The sequence below is a fragment of the Harmonia axyridis genome, chromosome 5 (assembly GCF_914767665.1).
Source record: "Harmonia axyridis chromosome 5, icHarAxyr1.1, whole genome shotgun sequence".
In the NCBI taxonomy this organism is placed as follows: domain Eukaryota; kingdom Metazoa; phylum Arthropoda; class Insecta; order Coleoptera; family Coccinellidae; genus Harmonia; species Harmonia axyridis.
Window position 1 is genome coordinate 40,011,883 of NC_059505.1, and position 23,927 is coordinate 40,035,809.

Genomic DNA, 23,927 nt, shown 5'->3' on the forward strand with positions numbered 1-23,927 from the left:
ATACAAATGTTACTAGGATGTGTAATCTGAAATTTTCATTGAATTTCGACAATATTTCACAAAACTTAACTGAAATAGAGAAAATATCGTCTAATACTCATTGCGGAAGGCCATTCCAACACTCATGCGTTCGAAAACTCGCTCCTTCGTCGCTCGTTTTCGAATTTCGCATTCGTGTTGTAATAGGAGCCCATTCTGCAACTTGTTTTAGAATATACTATTTCATCCCAAAAATTTTCTCTACCCTTGATAGACTCAATTTCTCATCAAAATTCTCTACTATTCTTCCATTTTCACCGACAAAATAGTTCAATACCGATTTAATTTCACTGCCCTTCGATTATCTGAAGCAACATCCAAAACGTGAGATGTTTACAACCTATTTCATCCTTCCTCAAGAAATTTGAAGGAAAGCTCTCATTTCTGGTTTTGTAACGCTTCTAAGGTTCGTGGTGCTCAATGAGGATTTCGTAAGACGTTGCGTAGTAGAACAACGAACTTGACCTTACCAAATTTGAAGACACGCGTAACTGTTCCTGTCAGAAATGCTCGATATCGAGGTTTTGTTTTGGTTTATTGGATGCCAGACAAGCAAGACCTGATTGTTATTGAATAATTCTTGGTGTTCTCAATAGAGTGGGATTTATAATTTCTAACAGAGCATTTTTGGAATCTCTGGAGGAAATATATTTCACAGTTCATTTGGAGAATTGGAGTTTTTGAGCGCTTTTTCAATAATGCGTTTATTGCTCCCTTGAAGATCAAATAAATTATGTAATTTTGATGTGATTGTTATTGGTTAGTTTATCTACATGAAGGGTTCTAATCATCATGAAGAATAATACACAAAAACATGGAAAAGCATTGATCTTTAGTTGCGATATTCAAAAAAATACTAATAAATTTTCTTAAATGTTACAGGGTAATTCACCGCGATGACATTTTAGGAGTTTATGGAAAACTGATCATAATTTTGTGCTGAAAATTTGCATGTTGAGTTTTGAGACAATGATCTTCTTCCCTAAAATATTTTCAAATCTCAATCTCAACTTCCGGTTATACCGGAAACAGACTACTACTTCCTTATTTCAAATGGCACACCCAGTATATTATTGTATCATTAGAAAGCTTTTTCAATGACAATTTCAGCATACCTTGGGTAAAAACTCATCGGTTCATGAGTTGATGGGATTCTTATGAACAAAATGGTGACGATGGGGACTCACATTTTTTTTGAATATTTCTGCATATTATTTTTATTAGGAAAAACCTTTTCCATTTTCGATTCTGCAAATACGTAGACTATTAAACTGTTTGCGGTTTGAACTAAAAACGTACAGGTGTTCATAAGAAGATCATGAACTTGGGCAACTCAAATTCATCAAAACTCATGATTTTCTTATTAGCACCTATATTTTTCATTATTTCAGTCGATTCTAAGTACAAAGATAGTGGGGTTTACTTCAGCAAACCCTATACCGGAAATGAAAAGAGTTATCGATGAAGAACTTTGAATTAGGAAAATTCCTAACTGTATGAGTCTGTGACTTCTGGAAAACACAGAAGGAAACTGAAATTCGACGTTTGAATAACTAAATTTTGCATCCCATTAATTATAATTAATTTTTCGTTGGGATTGTTGAGAAATCCATAAACTATTACAATTTTCAATTACGAATAATTCATTACAATTCTTGAAATGTAAAAGTTAGTAATGGGAACATCGAATTTTAGTTTCTTTCTGTGTCTTCCGGAAGTCACAGCCTACTCCAAACAGTTAAAAAATTGTGGTTTTTCCTCAAATTTGTTCTTCCTCGATAACTCTTGAAGTATTCATTTCAGCTATAAGGTTTGCTTAAGTAACCTCCACTATTTTTGTATGTAGAATATACTGAAATAATAAAAAATATAGAGTCTAATTTGAAAATCTTCAGTTTTGATGAATTTGAGTTGTCCAAGTTCATGATCTTCTTATGAACATCCCGTACATTTTTGGTCCAAACTGCAAACAGTCTTATAATACTACCTACGTATTCGCAGAATTGGAAAAAAAATTTTTTTCGAAAAAAACTATTTCCGCCAAAATATTGAAAAATATGCGAATCCTCATGGCCACAATTTTTTTATAAGCATCGCATTAACTTATGAACCTTCGAGTTTTTACCCAAGGTATGGCATATTGCCGAAATTGTCGTCAAAAAAGCTATCTAATGACGCCATAATATACTGGGTGTGCCATTTGAAATAAGGAAGTAATAGTCTCTTTTTCATTAATTTTTCCGGAGGGAGGTTTTTCAATAAATTGTATATACCTACCTTAATTCTCATCACCTACCTACCTACCTGCCTTAATTCTCATCACAGAATCACCCCTTACATTTCTTCGGTGTTATTCAGATACACCCTGTACAATATATATTCCATCGCAGACTCAGCAGAGATTTTTTGAAATTTTCATTCAAATTTCGACAGGTTTCGAAACACGCCACTGACCCACTCATTCATCAAAATTTCATATCCTCACGTGTCCTAGACATTTCGCATCGAAACACAAAATAACAAACCATATCGTAAAATTTACAGTGTTTCTCTTTTTTTTAGAATTCGCGTCCACTCCGATATTTTCGAATATAAATTACTACAGCCCGGTAAAAATATGTCGCAATAGCGTCACAGCCCATTAGTTATCTCCTTGAAAAACCTAGAAACGACATCGATCATCCCAGATCCCATTTATCAGCATCTCCACCCATTTTCATCTGCACAAAACGCCATCTATAAATAACAGAACAATTCACCTTTAGAAAATCATCGCCCGAAAACTCGACTTTTAAATCGCGAAACAAAAACAAACGTGAATCAGCGACCGCGTGGTCCTGGCGCCTGCGTCCCGGGCGCCGAGACGCTATTGGCCGCTGATAAAGAGCCACGGCCAGATAGTGGGCTTGAATGAAAGAGCGGGCTATTCAGGAATCTCTCCGGTCCGTCAGTACGCTCTCAAACCTTGCCGGGCCTTTGTCGGACCTTAAGGCCGCTAACTCGCGAACGTCTGAGCCGATTTTCCCGATAAAATCCGCCGTTCTCGAGTTTCTCGACCTACAAGTCTTCGTACAAATCGCGTAGTCCGTACCCACCCTTAGATCCACCCAAAATTACCTTTAGTGTGTGGTGTTTGTATCTGTGGTGTTTTTTTCTCTGTTGTTGCTAGTTTGCTATGAGGACGTCTGCATCAGGACGTCGAGATTTTATGTGCTTCAACATAACCAAGTATGAAATTATGATTTGGTATCGTATATTTCATTGTGACACGAGTTTTGATGTTTTTAATGTTCTGGGAGATTTATTTTATCATTTGTTGATATTTATTGGGTCATTCGTTTTGTAACTGTCTTGTATATGAACGCTTGGTGTTACAAGGTTTGGAGTAGCTCCAGTATTATTTTTGGAGAATTCAGTATGTTTGATGTACGTGAATTGTGCTAGGATGATTAGGGATAATATCCACAAATTTCCAGAAATAAAAAAAGGAATCGAATGGAAATTTCAACTTCTGCACACAAGTTAATTTTAATCAGAAAAATTTCACGAATAGAACTAAAAAATTCTATTCAAATATTGAGCAATATTACATATATCATCTATATTTTTGAAACTGATCATTTTATGATTTAATGTTTCCCACCAATTATCATTTTATGATGGTATAATGATCTTTTTTTTGGAAATCCTCGCGACGTTAAACCAAAAATTCAATTGTCCCGAAAAAATCTAATGTGTAATTTTCAATTCACAATGGATCTCTTCAAACTGAATAGATACAATTCAAAAAGACATCAAAATCATGCAACTATTCAAAATTATTGAAAATATTTATTTTCGAACGTTTTTCGAAAACAATCGATTCTTTGTTCTGTTATATTAGGAATTGACCTTTACCTTATTAAATATTATATTCCAACACTAGAGTTAAAATAAATATGTACCGGGTTTTTCACCATAATTTGACCCCCCTTTATCTTTGTTACTAGAAGAGGTACAAAAAATGTTTTCTACAAAAGTTTCATGAAATCGACTAGTGTTTTTTAAAATTATTTCACAAAACGAAATATATACAGAGTGGGCAACATATTGATTGCAACTTCAGTATATTTCTCTATATTTAACTAGCTCTTTTTCTTCTGATTTCGAATATATGTTTGGCCTATCTTATTGGTGGTTCTTAGAATTTGAAACTCTGTGGTACTCAGAATAAGAGAGATAGGCCAAACATATGTTATATATTCGAAATAAGGAAAAAAAGAGCTAGTCAAATATAGAAAAATATATAGGGTGTTCCATTTGAAAAAATGAAGTTGCTATGAATATGTTGCCCACTCTGTATATATTTCGTTTTGTGAAATCATTTTAAAAACACTAGTCGATTTCGTGAAACTTTTGTAGAAAACATTTTTTTGTACCTCTTCTAGTAACAAAGATAAAGGGGGGGTCAAATTATGGTGAAAAACCCGGTACATATTTCTAACATAGCGTTCACCCATCCAGATACTAAGTAAGAAGTGAGTAATGAAGAAACGAAAATTATATAATTGCATAGAAGTATCCTCAGTCTTCCTGAAGTAACAGACAATCTCAAGATAATAAATCAATGCACTCAAAAAATTCATCGAAATCTGATGAATAGTTTATGAGATATTGAACTTTTCAGAAAAAAATTATCTTTTTTACACGATTTTCACATGATTCTCACCTTTTGACATTTTCTTCAAAAACGTAATGTATTGTATTCATATTCTTCTATTTATTAGAAAATTTTACATGGCAGAAACTAACGGTAGATTTTACCCTTAAGCATTGAGCATTTCAGACTCTAAATCATCTTAAATTTTTCAGATCAATAATCGACCCAAAATTTTGATTATTCTAGGGTCTACCACACTTCTGGACTTGACTATAGAACCTTATCAAGTATTGGTCATGAAAAATATCACGTTTACAGTCATTTTCTTTCTAAAATTATCTTATTTAGACGGACAACCTAACAGAATAGAATTTTTCATCATTTGAAAGCTCAATACGCAAATTAGAGACATATGGCCAACATAAGTTCATCTTGCAAGAAGAAGAACCCAAAAATACAGTCTCACTACTTTCTAATTGAGTTCATTTCCTTCCTGTAGCTTGTTATTCTAACCCAGAAATCCTTCCTATTTCCCAACCTTATCCTAATGCAAAAGAGAACCAGGAGGAATCAATATATGTTTATCTTCCTTTGATAGCGTCTAACTGAAGAAAATCTATTAACTCATTAGCGGAAAACGTTTATCAATTAGCAATCTTCGATTGCACAATTCCCACGTCTCATCTTTTCTACAACAACTTTCAGACAACCGCACACGTTTATTTTAGATTCAGTTTGCGGTTTGTGATAAGTCACATTTGGCTGAAAACATTGCTAAATCGACCTAGAATCCGAAAAAGAGGACACGTTCTTCGGTGACGGATGCACAGGGTGTCTCCGAAAGAAATCTGCCTTTAAATTTTTGAAATCATTACCTCAAAACAGAATCAGACTTCTTGAAACTCTAAAATCTTTAGGAAGTAACAGGGCAATTGAAAAGTCCACGGTCTACCATAGTGAAACACATTTTTTTTTTTTGGAAAAATTCGATTTTATTATTCATCATAGTTGCCTCCGAGTGCAATACAGCGTTTATAGCGATCTTCTAACTTTTCGACACCATTTTTGTAGTACGATTTGTCTTTCGCTTCAAAATAGGCCTCAGTTTCGGCGATTACATCTTCATTGGCGTTGAATTTCTTTCCAACGAAAATTCTTTTGAGGTCTGAGAACAGGAAAAAGTCGCTGGGGGCCAGATCTGGCGGATACGGTGGATGCAGAAGCAATTCGAAGCTCAATTCATGCAATTTTGCCATTTTTTTCATTGATTTGTGACACGGCGCGTTGTCTTGATGGAACAGCACCTTTTTTTTCTTCAAATGTGGCCGTTTTTCAACGATTTAAATCTTTTAAACGATCCAATAACGCTATATAATAATCGCTGTTGATGGTCTGGCCCCTTTGGAGGTAATCAATGAATATTATACCTTGCACATCCCAGAATACTGTTACAATAACCTTGCCAGCTGACTGTTATGTTTTCCTCGCTTTGAATTCGGTTTATCGTGTGCAGTCCACTCAGCTGACTGTCGATTGGACTCCGGAGTGAAATGATGTAGCCATGTTTCATCCATTGTCAAATACAGATGCAAAAATTCAGGTTCATTGCACTTAAACAGCTCCAAACACTGCTCAGAATCATTAACACATTGTTGCTTTTGATGGATTGTGAGTTCGCGTGGCACCCATATTCAACAAAGCTTTCTCATGTACAAATATTCATGAATGATATAATGCAGGTACACGTTCAGATGATATCTACACAATATCTGCTATCTCGATCAACTTTACTCTACGGTCATTCAAAATTGTTTTGTGAATTTTTTGGATTTTTTCGTCGGTGACAGCCTCTTTTGGGCGTCCCCTGCGTTCGCCGTCTTCGGTGCTCATTTCACCACGTTTAAACTCAGCAAATGCAACAATTCTGTTTATTTACGTAGTCTCCGATATGAAAATGGGCCTCATCATGAAAATGATTTGTCAATGGGAATCCAGATCATTTTGATGCATTTCAAGGACCCAATCAGCGAATATACAACGTTGCTGGTGATAACCAACTTGAGTTCTTGTGTAAACTTAACTGTAAAAGCCTTAAGACCTATGTACTTTTGCAAAATATGGTGTAATGTCAGTTGTGGAATGCTTAATATGAAAGATCGACGAGGAATCAACAAATATACAGGTTACAGCAGCAATATTCTCAGTTGATTTTGAGCAACGCACTCAGATTCGAAAAACCTCGGTTTTCGTCAAAACTACAGGCTACAGCAGAAATATTCTCAGTTTATTTGAACGACGTGCACGGTTTCGATTCTGCACATCACTAACTTGTCCCAAGAGCTCAAATTTTTCCACCAGTTATACTGGCCGAAAAGGTGCTTCACCAATTTAAACGCGTTGTTGCAGCATGTACCTTTCCATTGTTAGTAATGGCGCAGTTTTTACTTGCCACGTGTCAAAAGATGACAGCAGCCCTATATAGCGGGCTATACGCTCTATTAGTGATGACGTCACACACCACCATTTTAGTTCTCCTGTCAGTGTTCGGAATCCAAACAAACAAATTGTCATTCAAATTAGTACGTTGTCGTTTAAGAAATTAGCTTATTTTGATGAATAAGATTATTTAAGGAACGATTTTACTATTAATTGATAAACAGAAGGAACAAGATTAATGCCAGTAAGTTCGAATTTGAAGTTCAACTAATGAACACGGCTTTTTACAAAATCTGGGGAATGATACAGGATTCAAACTTACTGGTATTAACCTCGTTCCTTCTGTTTATTAATTAATACTGAAATCGTTCCTCAAATACTCTTATTTATGAAAATAAGCGAATTCCTTCAACGTCACCGTACTAATTTGAATGACAATTTATTTGTTTGGATTCCGAACACTGACAGGAGAACCAAAAATGGCGGTGTGTGACGTCACACAAATAGAGCGTATTACCTCTCTATTGGAAAATCTTGTATTTGTCCCGATCTGATCACTCTTTGTCTAGAGTGGCATGACCTACTAAATTCAAATCCTTCGAATCACAGAAATACCTGAACAAATTCACAGAAAACATTGAGAGACAATTTCAACCGAATCCCCCAACCAAATCACCCGAGGATATCGCCGAAAATTACAGAACTTCCTCGAAATTATCTCTAAAAAAAAAATTCCCTCATCAATCAAGCTATTTCAGTTGGCAACACTCACCGACACTCAATTCCTCAAAACGAATTGCCCAGTCTCATTGAGATTTATCTCTCGCGCAACAAGAAACCACAGAATCGACTATGATTTCTGACAGCGATGGTGAACAATGACGTACCTGTCAGTGGTATCAATCACCGCTTAGCAGCCAGTCTGAAATAATCGTCAGGAATATCCACCAAATCGTTACTAATTGGCTTGGATATCCATCGCTACGAGATTTCATCTAGTTGGCAAACTGGGCGAATAACCGATGACACCGTTTGTCAAAACTTATTTACATTTCGGAATTAAGAGCTTTCGTTTCCAACGCGAGAGTCTCAGTCTGGATAATTTAGTGGTGCTCATGTTGATTTTATTTCAGGAACGTTGTAGTAGAGTAGCGTGAGATTTTAGGTGTACGTTTGTTCTTTAAGAGTTTGTAAAGGTTGTTTTTTTTAGAGCTATAGAACTTTAAATTGCAATAAAACAACGATGTATTATTCGATTGACATGAATTTTATTTATCCGCAAGATAATCTTGTGGCATTACATTTTAAATATGATTTCTGGCATATGACCGCCACGGCTGGCTCGAATGTAGTCCAATCTGGACGTCCAATTTTCGATGACTTTTTCCAACATTTGTGGCCGTATATCGGCAATAACACGGCGAATGTTGTCTTCCAAATGGTCATTGGTCCAAATGGACCAATGACTTCACATAGCTCCACAGAAAGTAGTCTAGCGGTGTTAAATCACAAGATCTTGGAGGCCAATTCACATGTCCAAAACGTGAAATTAGGAGGTCACCAAACGTGTCTTTCAATAAATCGATTGTGGCACGAGCTGTGTGACATGTTGCGCCGTCTTGTTGGAACCACAGCTCCTAGACATCATGGTTGTTCAATTCAGGAATGAAAAAGTTAGTAATCATGGCTCTATACCGATCACCATTGACTGTAACGTTCTGGCCATCATCCTTTTTGAAGAAGTACCTTTGATTCCACCAGCCCATAAAGCGCACCAAACAGTCAGTTATTCTGGATGTAACGATGTTTCGACATACACTTGGGGATTAGCTTCACTCCAAATGCGGCAGTTTTGTTTGTTGACGTAGCCATTCAACCAGAAGTGCGCTTCATCGCTAAACAAAATAAAATGGACGCAGAGCGCGACACGTATTCCGCACAGAACAATTATTTTCGAAATAAAATTGCAGTATTTGCAAGCGTTGTTCAGGCGTGAGTCTATTTGTGATGAATTGCCAAACCAAACTGAGAATAAATCACTTGACAGCTGTTGAATCGGTCGCCATCTTGAACAGTAACGCCAACTTAAAGTTATATACCTCGAAAAAAAAACACCCTATAGTTTGTTTTCTGAATTTCTGATATTTAGGTATTTGTTTCGATAAATTTTAAGTTAATATGAAACATTGATTTACTATGAAACATGAGGAGTGCGTTTTTTGTGGAGAAACTCGCGAATTGAGTGAAATATCGTATCACTGATATGTTTTCATTTCCGCGCGCTTCATGTCAAATTTGATATTTCATGTTGGGGACAAAATTTGCATACTGAAAATAACATATGCTCCCTCAATCTATATTTATTACTCTGAGGCAACAACCATCGAATCTTCTCATGCAGCTAAAAAACACCCCTTATCATTTAAATTGAAAAATTTTGCGAAAATATTTACATAAATACGAATTTGGAAAAGCGCCTAAAAGCTCCTACTCCGCGTCAGTATTTACTTCGTTTTTTACACATTTTTTCGAAACATTATAAGACAAGTCCAGACATTTTTGTGAGGAAATGAAAATTTTCTCAGAAATCTAAAATAACTAAGAAAAAAATTAATTACCTGATGAAATATCGATATTTTGGGTAAAATAAATCTCAAAACTCATAAAAACTCAACAACCTAACCTATCCTCTTTCGCTTCACGTTCCAGACGCTGAGCCCCGATCTCCACCACCTGGCGTAGCCACGAAGATGACGCTATGATCTCGACGTTGCTAGCCCTACCGTCGACCACGTCGTCCTTCCATCCAACCTCCGCCCTCGACCTGAACTCCACCGCCGCCAATTTCCTCTACCTGGCCACCACCGACGATGAGCTCTTCTTCAACGGCACCTTCCCCAACGGCACCAACCTGACCTTCACCAGTTTCAAGACGCCCGTCTTCCCCACCTACCTCAGGGTCATCTCCATGGTGTTCTGCATCATCATCATGTGTCTGGGCGTCATCGGCAACGTGATGGTGCCCATCGTCATCTTCAAGACCAAGGACATGAGGAACAGCACCAACATCTTCTTGGTTAACCTGGCCGTGGCCGATCTGATGGTGCTGTTGGTGTGCACCCCTACAGTCTTGGTGGAGGTGAATTCTGCCCTGGAGACGTGGGTGTTGGGGAAAGAGATGTGTGAGTATTTTTGGAAGTTATTTTAGAGGAGTTAAAACTTGTAACCTTTTTTGTTGAAGCGCCTTTTGAAAGTGTACCATCGGTACAAGTCGGAAACGATTTATTTTTTGTTTGGTGGCGCCAAAGAGATTGATATTCAGAGTCAGCAGGAGTCAACAAATATAAGGGAAGGTACAGCAGTTAACCCATTGCTTGAGTAGGTACCTTTGTGGTTTGCTAGACTTGATTAACGATTTTAGAAATATTGGCATTAAAACCAATCGTTTATGAATACCAAAGGGACAACGTTGTTGGTCACAATTCTAAAAGTACTGGAAAAATCCTCAAAAGTTTAGCAACATACTTCGAGAAGGTAACCATCACCAAGTGAAAACCAAATAAGTTATTTGGTCAAATAGGTTTAAAGAAATTTTAAGTGATGTGTAGTGTTTCATGTGTGATGTTAACTCAGTGAACGTCGTAAGAGTTGTTGAAAGCAAAACAATCAGATAAATAGATAATATGTATGTGTATGATTTGTGAATGACCAGTCTCTCCGGTAATAATCAAATTATTCATGAAGTCGAGGCTTGCTCTTCTATTCTGCATTACTGTTAAGGGCTGATATTGCACCGCGATGTTAAGGTCTATTGCGTCTCCTATCTGATCTGATTACCCCTGAGCCATCTACAGCTCTTCTTCCTGTTCCAGAGTTCTTGATAACCCTTAGTATCTTGGAGGGTTTCAAGATCCTAGCACCTACAAGATTCTCATCGGAAGCATCGGATGATTTAGCTTACAATGGAGCTTACTACGACCATGCGATCAGGAATTTTCCCACAAAATCTGCACTCTTCAGTTTCTAATAACCCTATACCCATCAAGGCTGCAATGCTCCGTGAGGAAGTCAGTGAGAACGTGCAGTATATTCTTATTTTTTTGATCTTGCAATATTGAATTTCCCAAGGAACTGTTTGGTTTGACCCATCTATGAAAGATTCCTCCAGAGTATGAAATGATGTAGATCTGCACAAGGATTCCTCCACACAAAGTCTGCACTCTTCAGTTTCTAATAACCCTATACCCATCAAGGCTGCAATGCTCCGTGAGGAAGTCAGTGAGAACGTGCAGTATATTCTTATTTTTTTGATCTTGCAATATTGAATTTCCCAAGGAACTGTTTGGTTTGACCCATCTATGAAAGATTCCTCCAGAGTATGAAATGATGTAGATCTGCACAAGGATTCCTCTTACTAATTACTGTTTAGAGGTTCTATTGCACAGCACTCTTAATGTTTATTATGCTACCCATAGAGAAGCTTGCCTTTCAGATCAAGAGTTCTCATGATTTCTATTATCTGAAATGGCTTCATGAAGATGAACTCCTCACTCTTACTAGTTTCTCGACTTGAGCATTTTCTGCTTTGATTTGAAAGGGTATTCTGTGACCATGAATTCAGGAGCTTCTTCCTCCTTCTCACAGAATCTACACCTGTCAGTTTCTGATAACCCTATTCTCATCTTGAGATGGTAGTATTTTGCGAGGAAGTGAGTAAGAATGTGCAGCATTTTCCTACTCAAATCCAGATACATTTTGGATCTTAAAGTATTAACGTCCCAGAGGAAATTTTGATCCATCTATTAGAGTGTTTCTCTTTCGATATCTTTCTTCTCTTGAAACTCTGTCCTGAAGGTGCATTTTTCTATACAACAGAAAGGTTCAGGATCAGTAAAAGCTAGGTGCATCTTTTCTGGCAAGTGTCCAGCCGACACAAAACTTTTTTCATCAAATTTTTGTCACTTGCAGTCTTAATGTTATAATGTTCATCATCCCTTGAACCTCAAAACTGATTCAAATTGAAGCAGAAACCCTTGAAACTGTCACATCTTTATTATTCATCAGATAGTTTGGATTGCTTCGAGTTATATCCCAATCCCTTGTAGTTACACATAGGTATCCACCCCCATAGTATCTATTGGTTCCATCTTAGACCCAATTAATTTGGGAATTCTTGATTATAACCTTGTGGTTACCGAAACTAGGAAGTGTTATATCCGGGACTGGAGACCCTTGAAGGGATCAATCGAATTCTAGTTATGTTAACAGAAGATGTTGTGGGTTGGGGTCAAGGCTGTTACTGATACAGATCTTTAGAATTGTTTAATTCGAAGTCGACTATGTATTTAGTATTTTTGTGCAATAGAACATACGTCTCCTGATATATATACAGGATGGACAAATAAGAAAGGTAAGCGGCTATATCTCAGGATCCACTCATCGTAGAGACTTGCGGTAAAAATTTTTATCACTAAAGTGTACAACAAAACACACTGGAAATTGTTTTGAAGTTCATACCTCTACCGCTAGGTGGCGTAATAGCTATCGTCGAGTAGAAAAATTAATTTTACTTGAAAATGTTTTATATTAAGTTGAAGAGAAAATATCATCACTGTAATCCTTGTGAAATTCTCTATCTTTTCGAATTATCACTTTCGATTTTACGACATCAAATAAGGGTAGGGGAAAGGGAGGAATCAGACTGATTGAAATGCCTGTTACTTCAGTTTGGCTCAACATTTTTGAGCAAATTAGATCTCGTCTAAGAGATAATATCTTGTTGATTGAGGACAAAATATACTCATAATAAATTTGTTTTTGCTGCTTTCGATAGGGAGCGCTAAGTCAGAAGTTCATTGTTTTGTTCATTTTACTCCGAAATTTCAAATGAAAAATTTTTTTGGCTCTTTGATTTTCTGCTTTTATGGATCGTATTCTTGAGCCAGGAGAATCAACGCAGTATGACACATGATTTTTGTACCAAGTTTCATTCAAAAAGCCCCTACAATTCCTCAGAAAAACTCAATATCGAATATAATGAACCAAATGTTTCAGCTCTGTGTCAGAACACAGAAATTTCCTTTCTCTTCTCCAGAACCAGTTTAGGAAATTGGCCTCGGCAAAGTGCGAAATCCCGGCCAATTACGTTAATAATTTAGCGAGTTCGTAGGACTCATTACGTGGATGAATGATCACTCGGGATATAAGAGACGTAAAAGTACCACTTTGCCCTTTTTACGCTTATTGAGTTCATCTTCCTCCCCGTTCTCTGTTCCAGAGCGGTTTGGGTCAACGGTTTGTGGGTTAGGCCATAGTCGGAGATAAATAAATAATTGTTGTCTCATTCCACTTAAGGACGCTATCGTTATTTCAACGCGTTTTGTTCTCGAGTTTGTACGGGATGTGGCATTATAACTAGGGGATCCAATCAAAATTGCGGGATTTTCCATGCGGGGTTCAATATTAAAATTGCATATTATAAAGGTTGTTTGTTTCTCTAATTCTGTGGTTATTCCATTCATTCTTCCACATCCTGTAGAACAAAATCGTGCGAGAATATATCAGAAACGCACAGTTTTCATGGTTATATTTTATTATTCTATGTTGGTACTCCGAACTTTCCGCCACGGCTTTATCTGTCAATTCATCAATTTGCCTTAAAGAAATCAGTTCTCCCAACCAACATTTTTCAATGCAAAAATCACTAAAATATATTTATGGAAATTTTTCATTAATTTCAATGAAAATGCAATGAATTAGAGAAGAAGGCTCATTCTACCACTCGTTCATTCAAAAACTCGCCACTTCGTGGCTCGTTTTTGAATTTTGCACTCGTGGAAGAATATCAATGCCTTCTGCACTTGTATTATAAATAACTATTTCGAGGTATATAACTTTAAGTTGACATTACTGTTCAAGATGGCGATCGATTTAACAGCTGCCCAGTGATTTATTCTCAGTTGGGTTTGGCAATTCATCATGAATAGACTCACACCTGAACAACGCTTGCAAATAGTGCAAATGAGATTGCCGTTGTTCCCGATTTTCATAAGCGAATTTTGTTTAGCGATGAAGCGCACTTCTGGTTGAATGACTACGTCAACAAACAAAACTGCCGCATTTGGAGTGAAGCTAATCCTCAAGTGTATGTCGAAACACCGTTACATCCAGAAAAACTGACAATTTGGTGCGCTTTATGGGCTGGTGGAATCATTGGTCCGTACTTCTTCAAAAACGATGATGGCCAGAACGTTATAGTCAATGGTGAACGATATAGAGCCATGATTACTAACTTTTTCATTCCTGAAGTGAACAACCATGATGTCCAGGAGCTGTGGTTCCAACAAGACGGCGCAACATGTCACACAGCTCGTGCCACAATCGATTTATTGAAAAACACGTTTGGTGACCGCCTAATTTCACGTTTCGGACCTGTGAATTGACCTCCAAGATCTTGTGATTCAACACCGCTAGACTACTTTCTGTGGGGCTATGTAAAGTCATTGGTCTATGCAGATAAGCCACAAACCCTTGACCATTTGGAAGACAACATTCGCCGTGTTATTGCCGATATACGGCCACAAATGTTGGAAAAAGTAATCGAAAATTGGACGTCCAGATTGGACTACATCCGAGCCAGCCGTGGCGGTCATATGCCAGAAATCATATTTGAAATGTAATGCCACAAGATTTTCTTGCGGATAAATAAAATTCATGTCAATCGAATATCGTTGTTTTATTGCAATTTAAAGTTCTACAATATCCCACAATTAGAAAACACCCTGTGTATCAAAATTTTCAGTCCTAATTTTGTATTGCCTTTTTAATTGATGGATCAGGATCTCTAGCTGAATGAATCCGATTTCCATACCAAATTTCATGAGAAAATTCCCAGAATCCTACGGAACCCCTATTGCGCGTGGGCCTAACCGAAATCCACCATATTTTTTCATTCAACTCAGCACCGGTACGTGTAACCATACTCGTATATAAATTATCATTGGTTCGGTTTCGAACCCCTGGCTGACCTGTTTGTTATAAATCACCGTAATTTATCTAGTGACCGCAGATTAAGGTGGGGCCCGACTGTAGGATTTCGCCGGCTGTATTTATTTTCCATCTTTCAATTATACGACTCATAAATTTCATTACCTAGCTCGAACTTTGTTGTGCAACCGCACTTCGCAAGTTTGCGCTGGTTTCCCATCCCTTGTGCTCTTCAGTCTCAGACGAACAGGAAGGCCAAATTTAATCTGGAGGAGTCGAATGCCGAAATTTCGACTATACAGGGTGTTCCCAAATTGGAGATACGAAAAATAATCATTCCTTGGATAATTTTACGAAAAAAATGTCTTATAAACATAGGCCCTAAAACGGTTTGTTTTCGAATTACAGAATGTTTCTTGTAGTCCTACTTTTTCGTGATGATTTTACCAGTTTATCAAATCTTTATTAATCTTCGCTACAGATTAGCTAAATAGGAACTGCAACTTTTAATTAACTTATTCATCACAGCTTGCTAACTGAATATTTATAATAATTTCGATTTTCCTGAGGATTTCTGTAGAATAGTTTGAAAATTTTTCTCGAAATCGGTAGAGAATACTATAAAATTACAAGAATCGAAAAAGTGTAGTACTGGACCAAAGTTTCACTTCACATTTTTCTAAACTACCAGTGACCCTCCAAAAAAAATATTTTTTTCTGATCGAACCAATATTGAGCTATATCGCCTTAGTTACCATGTGTCATAACACACTCATATTTCCCAAGGGAAATATGAAACGTCAGTTCATATTTCCCTAGGGAAATATGAAACTATTTCTTTATTTAGTAACAAAATGGAAACTGCAATTGTTGAAATTTCCACTAAAAGTATTTCCACCAGATACAAAGGAAGAAGAAATATCTTGTTCATAATTATTCGACGACGAGACTACAGTTTTCTTGAGAACATTCCTTGCAGCAGCAGTCTCGGACGATTCTCCCAAAACGGTCTTCAAAGATTGTGATGCTGCAGATGGCTCACCCTCCACACCTGCTATCATCTTCGCTACCTTATTTTTGTGCAGCATACTGTCCGCCAGATAGCCTTCTGCAACAGACGAACTTTTCCAACCACCATGTCTCTTGAGTGTTGTCATTGAGGCTCCCGCATCGGCAACCAATGTCGCGGATGTTCGTCTTCCACAATGACCTGTATAGGTTTTCGGATTATCTAAACCCAACCATTCAGCAACCTTACTCGGAATTTTTCCGAAGGTATTTTTGCCGACAGGCTGAAGAGTACACTTCTTATTCCTATAAGCTACGAAGAACCTAAGAACGCCTTGCGGGCGCAACGCTGAATACTCCCTCACCAAACGAGCAGCACCCAGATCTTCTTCATCAATTATAGTGAATATTCTGTTTATATCATTCTTAGTCTTTGAGACTTTGATTATGATTACCGAACCACGATCTTCGATATCTGAAGATAGCATATTCACCAACTCTCGTGTTCTGCAGGCGCCAAAGATTTCCATTATTAAAACAACCTTCAAAATTATGAATGTAAAAATCTTATCAACAGAGGAAATCAAAATGAAACTTTTACCTTATACATCAAAAAAACGTCATTAGGAGCTTCACTCAAGAATGTCTTGAGCTGCTCCCGGGACAACACTGATGATTTTTTAGGAACGTATCCTTTATTTTTGTTCTTAACAAATGCTTCGACTTCATCGAATAATTTGACATCAGTTTTTTCCTTCAAATGTAGCATTGATCTTAACATCGATAGTTTCGGCCATAACGTGTTTGGAGAATATTTCTGGGACTGGGGATCGAATGAATTAATCATACATCAAGAATAACAAGAATCAGAGCAACATACCAAATCTTGGAAATATGCTAACAAAATACTATCGCTCACACCGTCCACCAATTTTTTTCTTTTCCACTCCTGAAAGCATTCGTACTCTTTACTGTAGGCAGCTTGAGATTTGGCTGGAACCAAAGATTCACGGGCCTTTGCCGCTTGAGTTTCGACGTAGTTCGACATTTTTTCATTAATTTTATTTTTGACAAGACGTCAAAATGAAACCAGTCAACCAAGATTCTCAGAAACATGGCCCATAGCAACGTTAAAAATTTAATTATTACAAAAATATACAATCTAATAATAATTTTTCCTTATCAGATTGTTTCAATCAGAAAAAAACTATTGATTACACCACGGGAAATATGAATACATTTCCCTCGGTTGTCTATACATCCCTCGGGCTCCGCCCTCGGGATGTAACTTTGACAACCTCGGGAAATATACTATTCATATTTCCCTAGTTGTAATAATAGCTATATTAGGTGTACAACTTTGTTTTATTAGGTGTCACCGTTTTGCAATTGATGGCTCTAGCCATAAATATTAAATAGATCGAAAATGTCATCCAATAAGCTTAGTTATTTGTAAACATAACGCCATTGAAATATAAGTCGATTTATGTCTGCATCATAAAGTTATTCTCGATTAAACATGTCAGCTTACGAGCTAAATTTGAGGGAGGTTTTAATTTTATGCTTCAATATGAAGAAATCTTCGACTGAGGCTCATCGAATGCTCCTAAATACCTATGGTGTGGCCGCTTTTAGTGGAAGAACGTGCCGAGAGTGGTTTCAACGCTTCAAGGACGGTGATTTTGACGTAGATGTCCAGCATGGCGGTGGAAGACAAAATATTTTCGAAAATGCAGAATTGAAGGCACTACTTGATCAAGACTCATGTCAAACGCAACAATAATTGGCAGAATCATTGGAATTGACGCAACAAGCCATTTCAAAACGTCTGAAAGTCATGGGAATGATTCATAAACAAGGAAATTGGATTGAGTACGAGTTGAAGCCGAGAGATTTTGAACAGCTTGTTTGCTTGTGAACAGCTGCGTGCAAGGCAAAGACGGAAAGGATTTCTGCATCGCATTGTGACTGGAGACGAAAAATGGGTTCATTACGATAATCCCAAGCGCAGAAAATCATGGGGATGTCCCGGCCATGGTTCTATTTCGACGGCCAAACCGAATATTCCGGTCTTATGAAGAAGCAAAAAATTGGATTGACTCGTGGAACGCTTCAAAAGATGACCCATTTTTTCAACGTGGGATTTGTACGCTACCCGATAGATGAAAGAAAGTAGTGACCAGCGATGGACAATACTTCGAATCATAAATATATTACCAGTTTCTTACAATAAAGCCTCGAATTTCGGCAAAAAACGGCGGAAGCAAAGTTTTTTAATGTAAAAGTTCATAAGCAGAATTTATATCGGTTGCAAGAATAAAATTCTGCCATAATCTACAATCTCGAATATAGCATTGAAAATTGATGGTAATTCAATTGGCTGGAAGCTCTTAAAGGTCTCGAATATTTCGAATATTCATTACAGAGCCTAGCGAATTGTAACGTACGATATCGGAAAAATCCCTGAAAGCAAAAATCATCGTTACAATTCAGCCGGTATTACACCACTCTCTTTAATATTCAACAGGGTTTATTCAATTTACTCTGTGGCCCACGCTTCGCCAATTATCCCATTCGGTCTTAGCCGACGATATCGAAACCAGCCGAACACCACGTGACAAATTCCTAATAAAGGGTGTTTTTTTTTTAGAGCTATAGAACTTTAAATTGCAATAAAACAACGATAGATTATTCGATTGACATGAATTTTATTTATCCGCAAGATAATCTTGTGGCATTACATTTTGATTATGATTTCTGGCATATGACCGCCACGGCTGGCTCGGATGTAGTCCAATCTGGACGTCCAATTTTCGATGACTTTTTCCAACATTTGTGGCCGTATATCGGCAATAACACGGCGAATGTTGTCTTCCAAATGGTCAAGGGTTTGTGGCTTATCCGCATAGACCAATGACTTTACATGGCCCCACAGAAAGTAGTCTAGCGGTGTCAAATCACAAGATCTTGGAGGCCAATTCACAGGTCCAAATCGTGAAATTAGGCGTTCACCAAACGTGTCTTTCAATAAATCGATTGTGGCACGAGCTGTGTGACATGTTGCGCCGTCTTGTTGGAACCACAGCCCCTGGACATCATGGTTGTTCGATTCAGGAATGAAAAAGTTAGTAATCATGGCTCTATACCGATCACCATTGACTGTAACGTTCTGGCCATCATCGTTTTTGAAGAAGTACGGACCAATGATTCCACCAGCCCATAAAGCGCACCAAGCAGTCAGTTTTTCTGGATGTAACGGTGTTTCGACATACACTTGAGGATTAGCTTCACTCCAAATGCGGCAGTTTTGTTTGTTGACGTAGCCATTCAACCAGAAGTGCGCTTCATCGCTAAACAAAATAAAATGGACGTAGTGCGCGATACGTATTCCGCACAGAACCATTATTTTCGAAATAAAATTGCACTATTTGCAAGCGTTGTTCAGGCGTGAGTCTATCGAAGATGAATTGCCAAACCAAACTGAGAATAAATCACTTGACAGCTGTTGAATCGGTCGCCATCTTGAACAGTAATGCCAACTTAAAGTTATATACCTCGAAAAAAACACCCTATAGTTCTTCAATGTATTATTCTCGCACAAAATCGTTTTAATTAACTCTTGATTTTCGAACGCCCCGTATACCCAATCTCATTAAGGGCCCCATCAAAGAGGAGGGGAAAACCCTGGCTCGAATGCAGACATCAACTGGGAATTTTCACGGGGCATTTTAATTTTCTCGACTTGTAATTACAGCGGCAGTTTTTTTTTTTCCAACATGGGTTTTTAATGGAGTCTTTTTTTTTCTGGTGGGTGTGTTGGGCAAGATAGAGGAATTGCTTTCATCAGGGAAGAGTCTAACCAATCGGAAGGGCTGGTTAATTTCAACCGGCAAAGAGGGCTTTGCACAAAATCGATCAAAGCTAACGACTTTGGCTCGATTCGTTTCATTTTTGATGGACTTTGGATGTAATTGATTCCAGATCGCTTATTCATGCCTGAGGTGATTAAAATCGTGTTACTGCGTGTTTTTTTTCGATTTGTTGGTTTTGCTTAATTGGAAAAAATGAGGAAAACAGTGACGTAAAGTTGGAAGCTTTTGAGAGCTCAAGCGGATCGTCAATAATCTGAGGATTATCGACATAAACACAATATTAGACCAATTGAAAAGTCCCAGGTCTGATGCACAGATGGTGGTGCTAGTATTGAATCCACATGATTTTTAGTTAGTACCAACCTTCAAAAGATTCGTGTCAAAATTTGACAGCAAACCGACCATTAGTTTGGGAGACATTGCGTTTTGTTATTTGAAAAAAAAAGGAGGAAAAATTCAATTGGAGCAAAATTTTGGCTTGATGAAGAGTCTCCGGGGTCTGCACCAGAAAAATCAACTATCATTGGTTGGTATGATAAGTTTGAACGTGGTGAAATGAGCACCGAACACGGCGAACGCAGTGAACGCCCAAAAGAGGCTGTCACCGATGAAAAAATCAAAAAAGTTCACAAAATAATTTTGAATTACCGTAAAGTGAAGTTGATCGAGACAGCAGACATTGTGAAGATATCATCTGAACGTGTACATCATAACATTCACGAATATTTGTATATGAGAATGCTTTGTGCAAAATGGGTTCCGCGCGAGATCACAGTGGATCAAAAGCAACAACGTGTTAATAATTCTGAGCAGTGTTTGAAACTGTTTGAGTGCAATAAACCTGAATTTTTGCGTCGATATGTGACAATGGACGAAACATGGCTCCATCATTTCACTTCCGAGTCCAATCGACAGCCAGCTGAGTGGACTGCACACGATGAACCGAATCCAAAGCGAGGAAAACACAACAGTTAGCTGGCAAGATTATTGCATCAGTATTCTAGGATGCGTAAGGTATAATTTTCATTGATTTACTCCAAAAATTTCAGACCATCAATAGCGATTATTATATAGCGTTATTGCATCGTTTGAAGGATGCAATCGTTCAAAAACGGCTCCATTTGAAGAAAAAAAGGTGCTGTTTCATCAATACAATGCGCCGAATCACAAATCAATGAAAACAATGGTGAAATTGCATGAATTGGGCTTCGAATTGCTTCTGCATCCACCGTATTCGCCAGATCTGGCCCCAGCGACTTTTTCCTGTTCTCAGACTTCAAAAGAATGCTCGCTGGAAAGAAATTCAGCGCCAATGAAGAAGTAATCGCCGAAACTGAGGCCTATTTCGAAGCGAAAGACAAATCGTATTTCAAAAATGGTATCGAAAAGTTGGAAGAACGCTATAATCGCTGTATCGCCCTCGAAGGCAACTATGTTGAATAATATAATCGAATTTTGCAAAAAAAATTAGTACTACTCTGGTATACCGGAAACTTTTTGATTGGCCTGTTGAAAGAAATACCTATCGCTCAAACTCTGCATAATTATTGAAGGCAGTCTTAATAACCCAGCAACTAGAAGAATTTTGTCGATCACCGATCTTCTAGATGCCCGTAAGATTTCTCACGTTTGAAGAAATGTAAAACATCATTCCTTTCAACATCCATAAAAGGCTGGTTTTCTTATTGAAGGCAATTAATCAAAACTAGAATTTGCTCTGGGAAAATTATTTGACTGATAACGATCTAAATGGAATTCAAAATTGGACAGTGAGTAGCTCATAAAACATCAAAATACTTTTAATTCCTTTCTAGAGTCCCAAAAAGTAAACTGTAAAATCAAAACTGGACATATTTCAATCTGCTTAAATTTTTATAGAAAAATGTCGTCTTGAATTTATTCAATCCGGTTTCAAAGTCACCAGGAAACCAATGGGGTTATACATAGTGATCACATTATTTACTACCTCCGATTAAAATTCATTTCAACTCTTAAGTTCATCAGTCAGAATTAATGTATTTGCTTCTTCGCATTATGTCTTCATTTTGGAATTAGGAAGCTCAATTTCGGATTCAACATTCCTTAGTAACATTCTCGAATATTCCGCAATAGGTTTCTTATTCATATCGACCATAATTTTCGAGGAAATGACTCAAGTTCCTTCAAACTTGTAAATTCCAAAGTCAATTTATGAGAAGATATTGTTTGAATAAATAATTATGTCTGCAACGGAATCACCACTTTCAAGCTTTGGTATCTTACCTCAATCAATTCGAAATAATAAACAATCGCTATCGTAAAATTTACAATCCCAATTAATTATATTATCGGTAGTATCTGATTTGCATCGTAGAATAAACATTCTCGAAGGTGAGGAAATGAAACGATAAAGATATAAATGCATTAGGCAAATATAAACATTCAGGATCACAACCATGAAGCAGGTGCACTGGGATAAACAGAACTGACCCATTTCTCCATTTATTGCACTTGCTATTAGCTAGGTAGTTTGTTCTGATGCAGTGTTTGGGATAAAAAAAACCTGATTAAATACAGCTTCTTAATGCTTCTTATCTGATGCGGCAAGTGCCTAAGAACTGTTGAACCGGTTCTGAGAATGAGCAGAACATTTAGAGACGAATCATCGGTGAACATACATATGTGTTGTTTTGTAAAAGAGAATGTTCAAATTCGTCAATTTGTCAACATGTGATGTTAGTCCGTCTTCACCTCTGTATGTCAGCATTTCGGCATATAGCTTTATCTTCCTGAACTGTTTGACCTTGGGCTGAGAATTATCTTCAGAAGGAACAGAATTAAATATTCTAACTTACAGAGAAACTGCAACACCCAGAAGGAGCTGTTCAAATTTTGAATATTTTTTGGTGAAATATAGATAGTATTATATCGCAAGGAGTGAATGAATGAATTTGGAGAAAAAATCGTGAAGGTTTTTTCAAGTGAACAATTTTTGTTACTTAAATATTGTAGTCGTTGCAGGTCTTTTGAATTTTACAACAAACCAGCTGTTCGAGGAGATCCAAAGTCGATGTTTAGTTGTTGTTAAAATGCCTAGAGCACGTGTACGCGGAATTTATCGCAAGCTAAATGAAGTTGAAAGAGGTCGAATTATTGGTCTACGGGAGGCAGGGTCATTTCGAGAAATCGCTAACCGTACGAACAGAAATCCAACTACTCTTATGAGATGCTGTCAAGCGTAGTTTGATAATACCCAATATCGAAGAAGAGTAGGCACCGGACGTCGAAAGGGCACAAATGAAGTTCAAGATCGACGTCTAAGACTTATGGCTATTAGAGACCGATTTGCGACAACTCGATCTTTTGCTGATGAGTGGTTAGGAGCACAAGGCCATCCTGTAACTGTCCGATTGGTTAACCGCCGGATAAGGTCTTTTGGACTGCAGCATTATTGACCCCATCTTGTCTTACCTCTGACGGTTGAGCATCGCCGGCAACGATTACAGTGGAGCAGGAAACGTCAACATTGGAATGTGAAATGGCATCAGGTCGTCTTTTCTGATGAATCTCGATTCTCATTGGGTGCACATGATGGCCGAAGAAGGGTTAGACGACGTCGGGGAGAAAGACGTTAACCTCAATTTGATGTTGAGCCTAATGTATACCGGACATTAGGAGTTATGGTATGGGGTGCTATTGTACATGCAAGTAGATCACTTTCAATCTTCATTCGAGGTAACATGACAGCGCTGCGTTACCTTCAAGAAATAGTGGAGCCATATGTTCTTCCTTACCTTAACCGGCTCGAGAATCCAATATTTCAGCAAGATAATGCCCGATCTCATGTTGCTAGAATTAGTTCAAACTTTTTCGGAGCGACCCATGTGAATCTTTTACCATGGCCACCCAGATCCCCCGATCTTTCGCCAATAGAGCAGGTTTGGGACATCGTGGGCAGAAGGCTTTGA

The 23,927-nt window shown here is 37.7% G+C and overlaps 1 protein-coding gene across 4 annotated transcripts in view; it reads left to right on the forward strand.

Moving 5' to 3' along the window:
• LOC123679992 (thyrotropin-releasing hormone receptor) overlaps nt 1–23,927 on the forward strand; it is a 117,520-nt gene that overhangs the window by 7,518 nt on the left and 86,075 nt on the right. For 2 of the 4 annotated variants that reach the window (XM_045617610.1, XM_045617608.1), the window contains exons 1-2: nt 3,005–3,267; nt 9,824–10,296. In XM_045617610.1, the coding sequence (XP_045473566.1) occupies nt 9,873–10,296 (424 nt within the window). In that variant the 5' untranslated portion in view covers nt 3,005–3,267; nt 9,824–9,872. Of the gene's footprint in view, nt 1–3,004; nt 3,268–9,823; nt 10,297–23,927 lie in introns of those variants that run through there. The other 2 variants (XM_045617612.1, XM_045617609.1) reach the window with 1 other exon arrangement.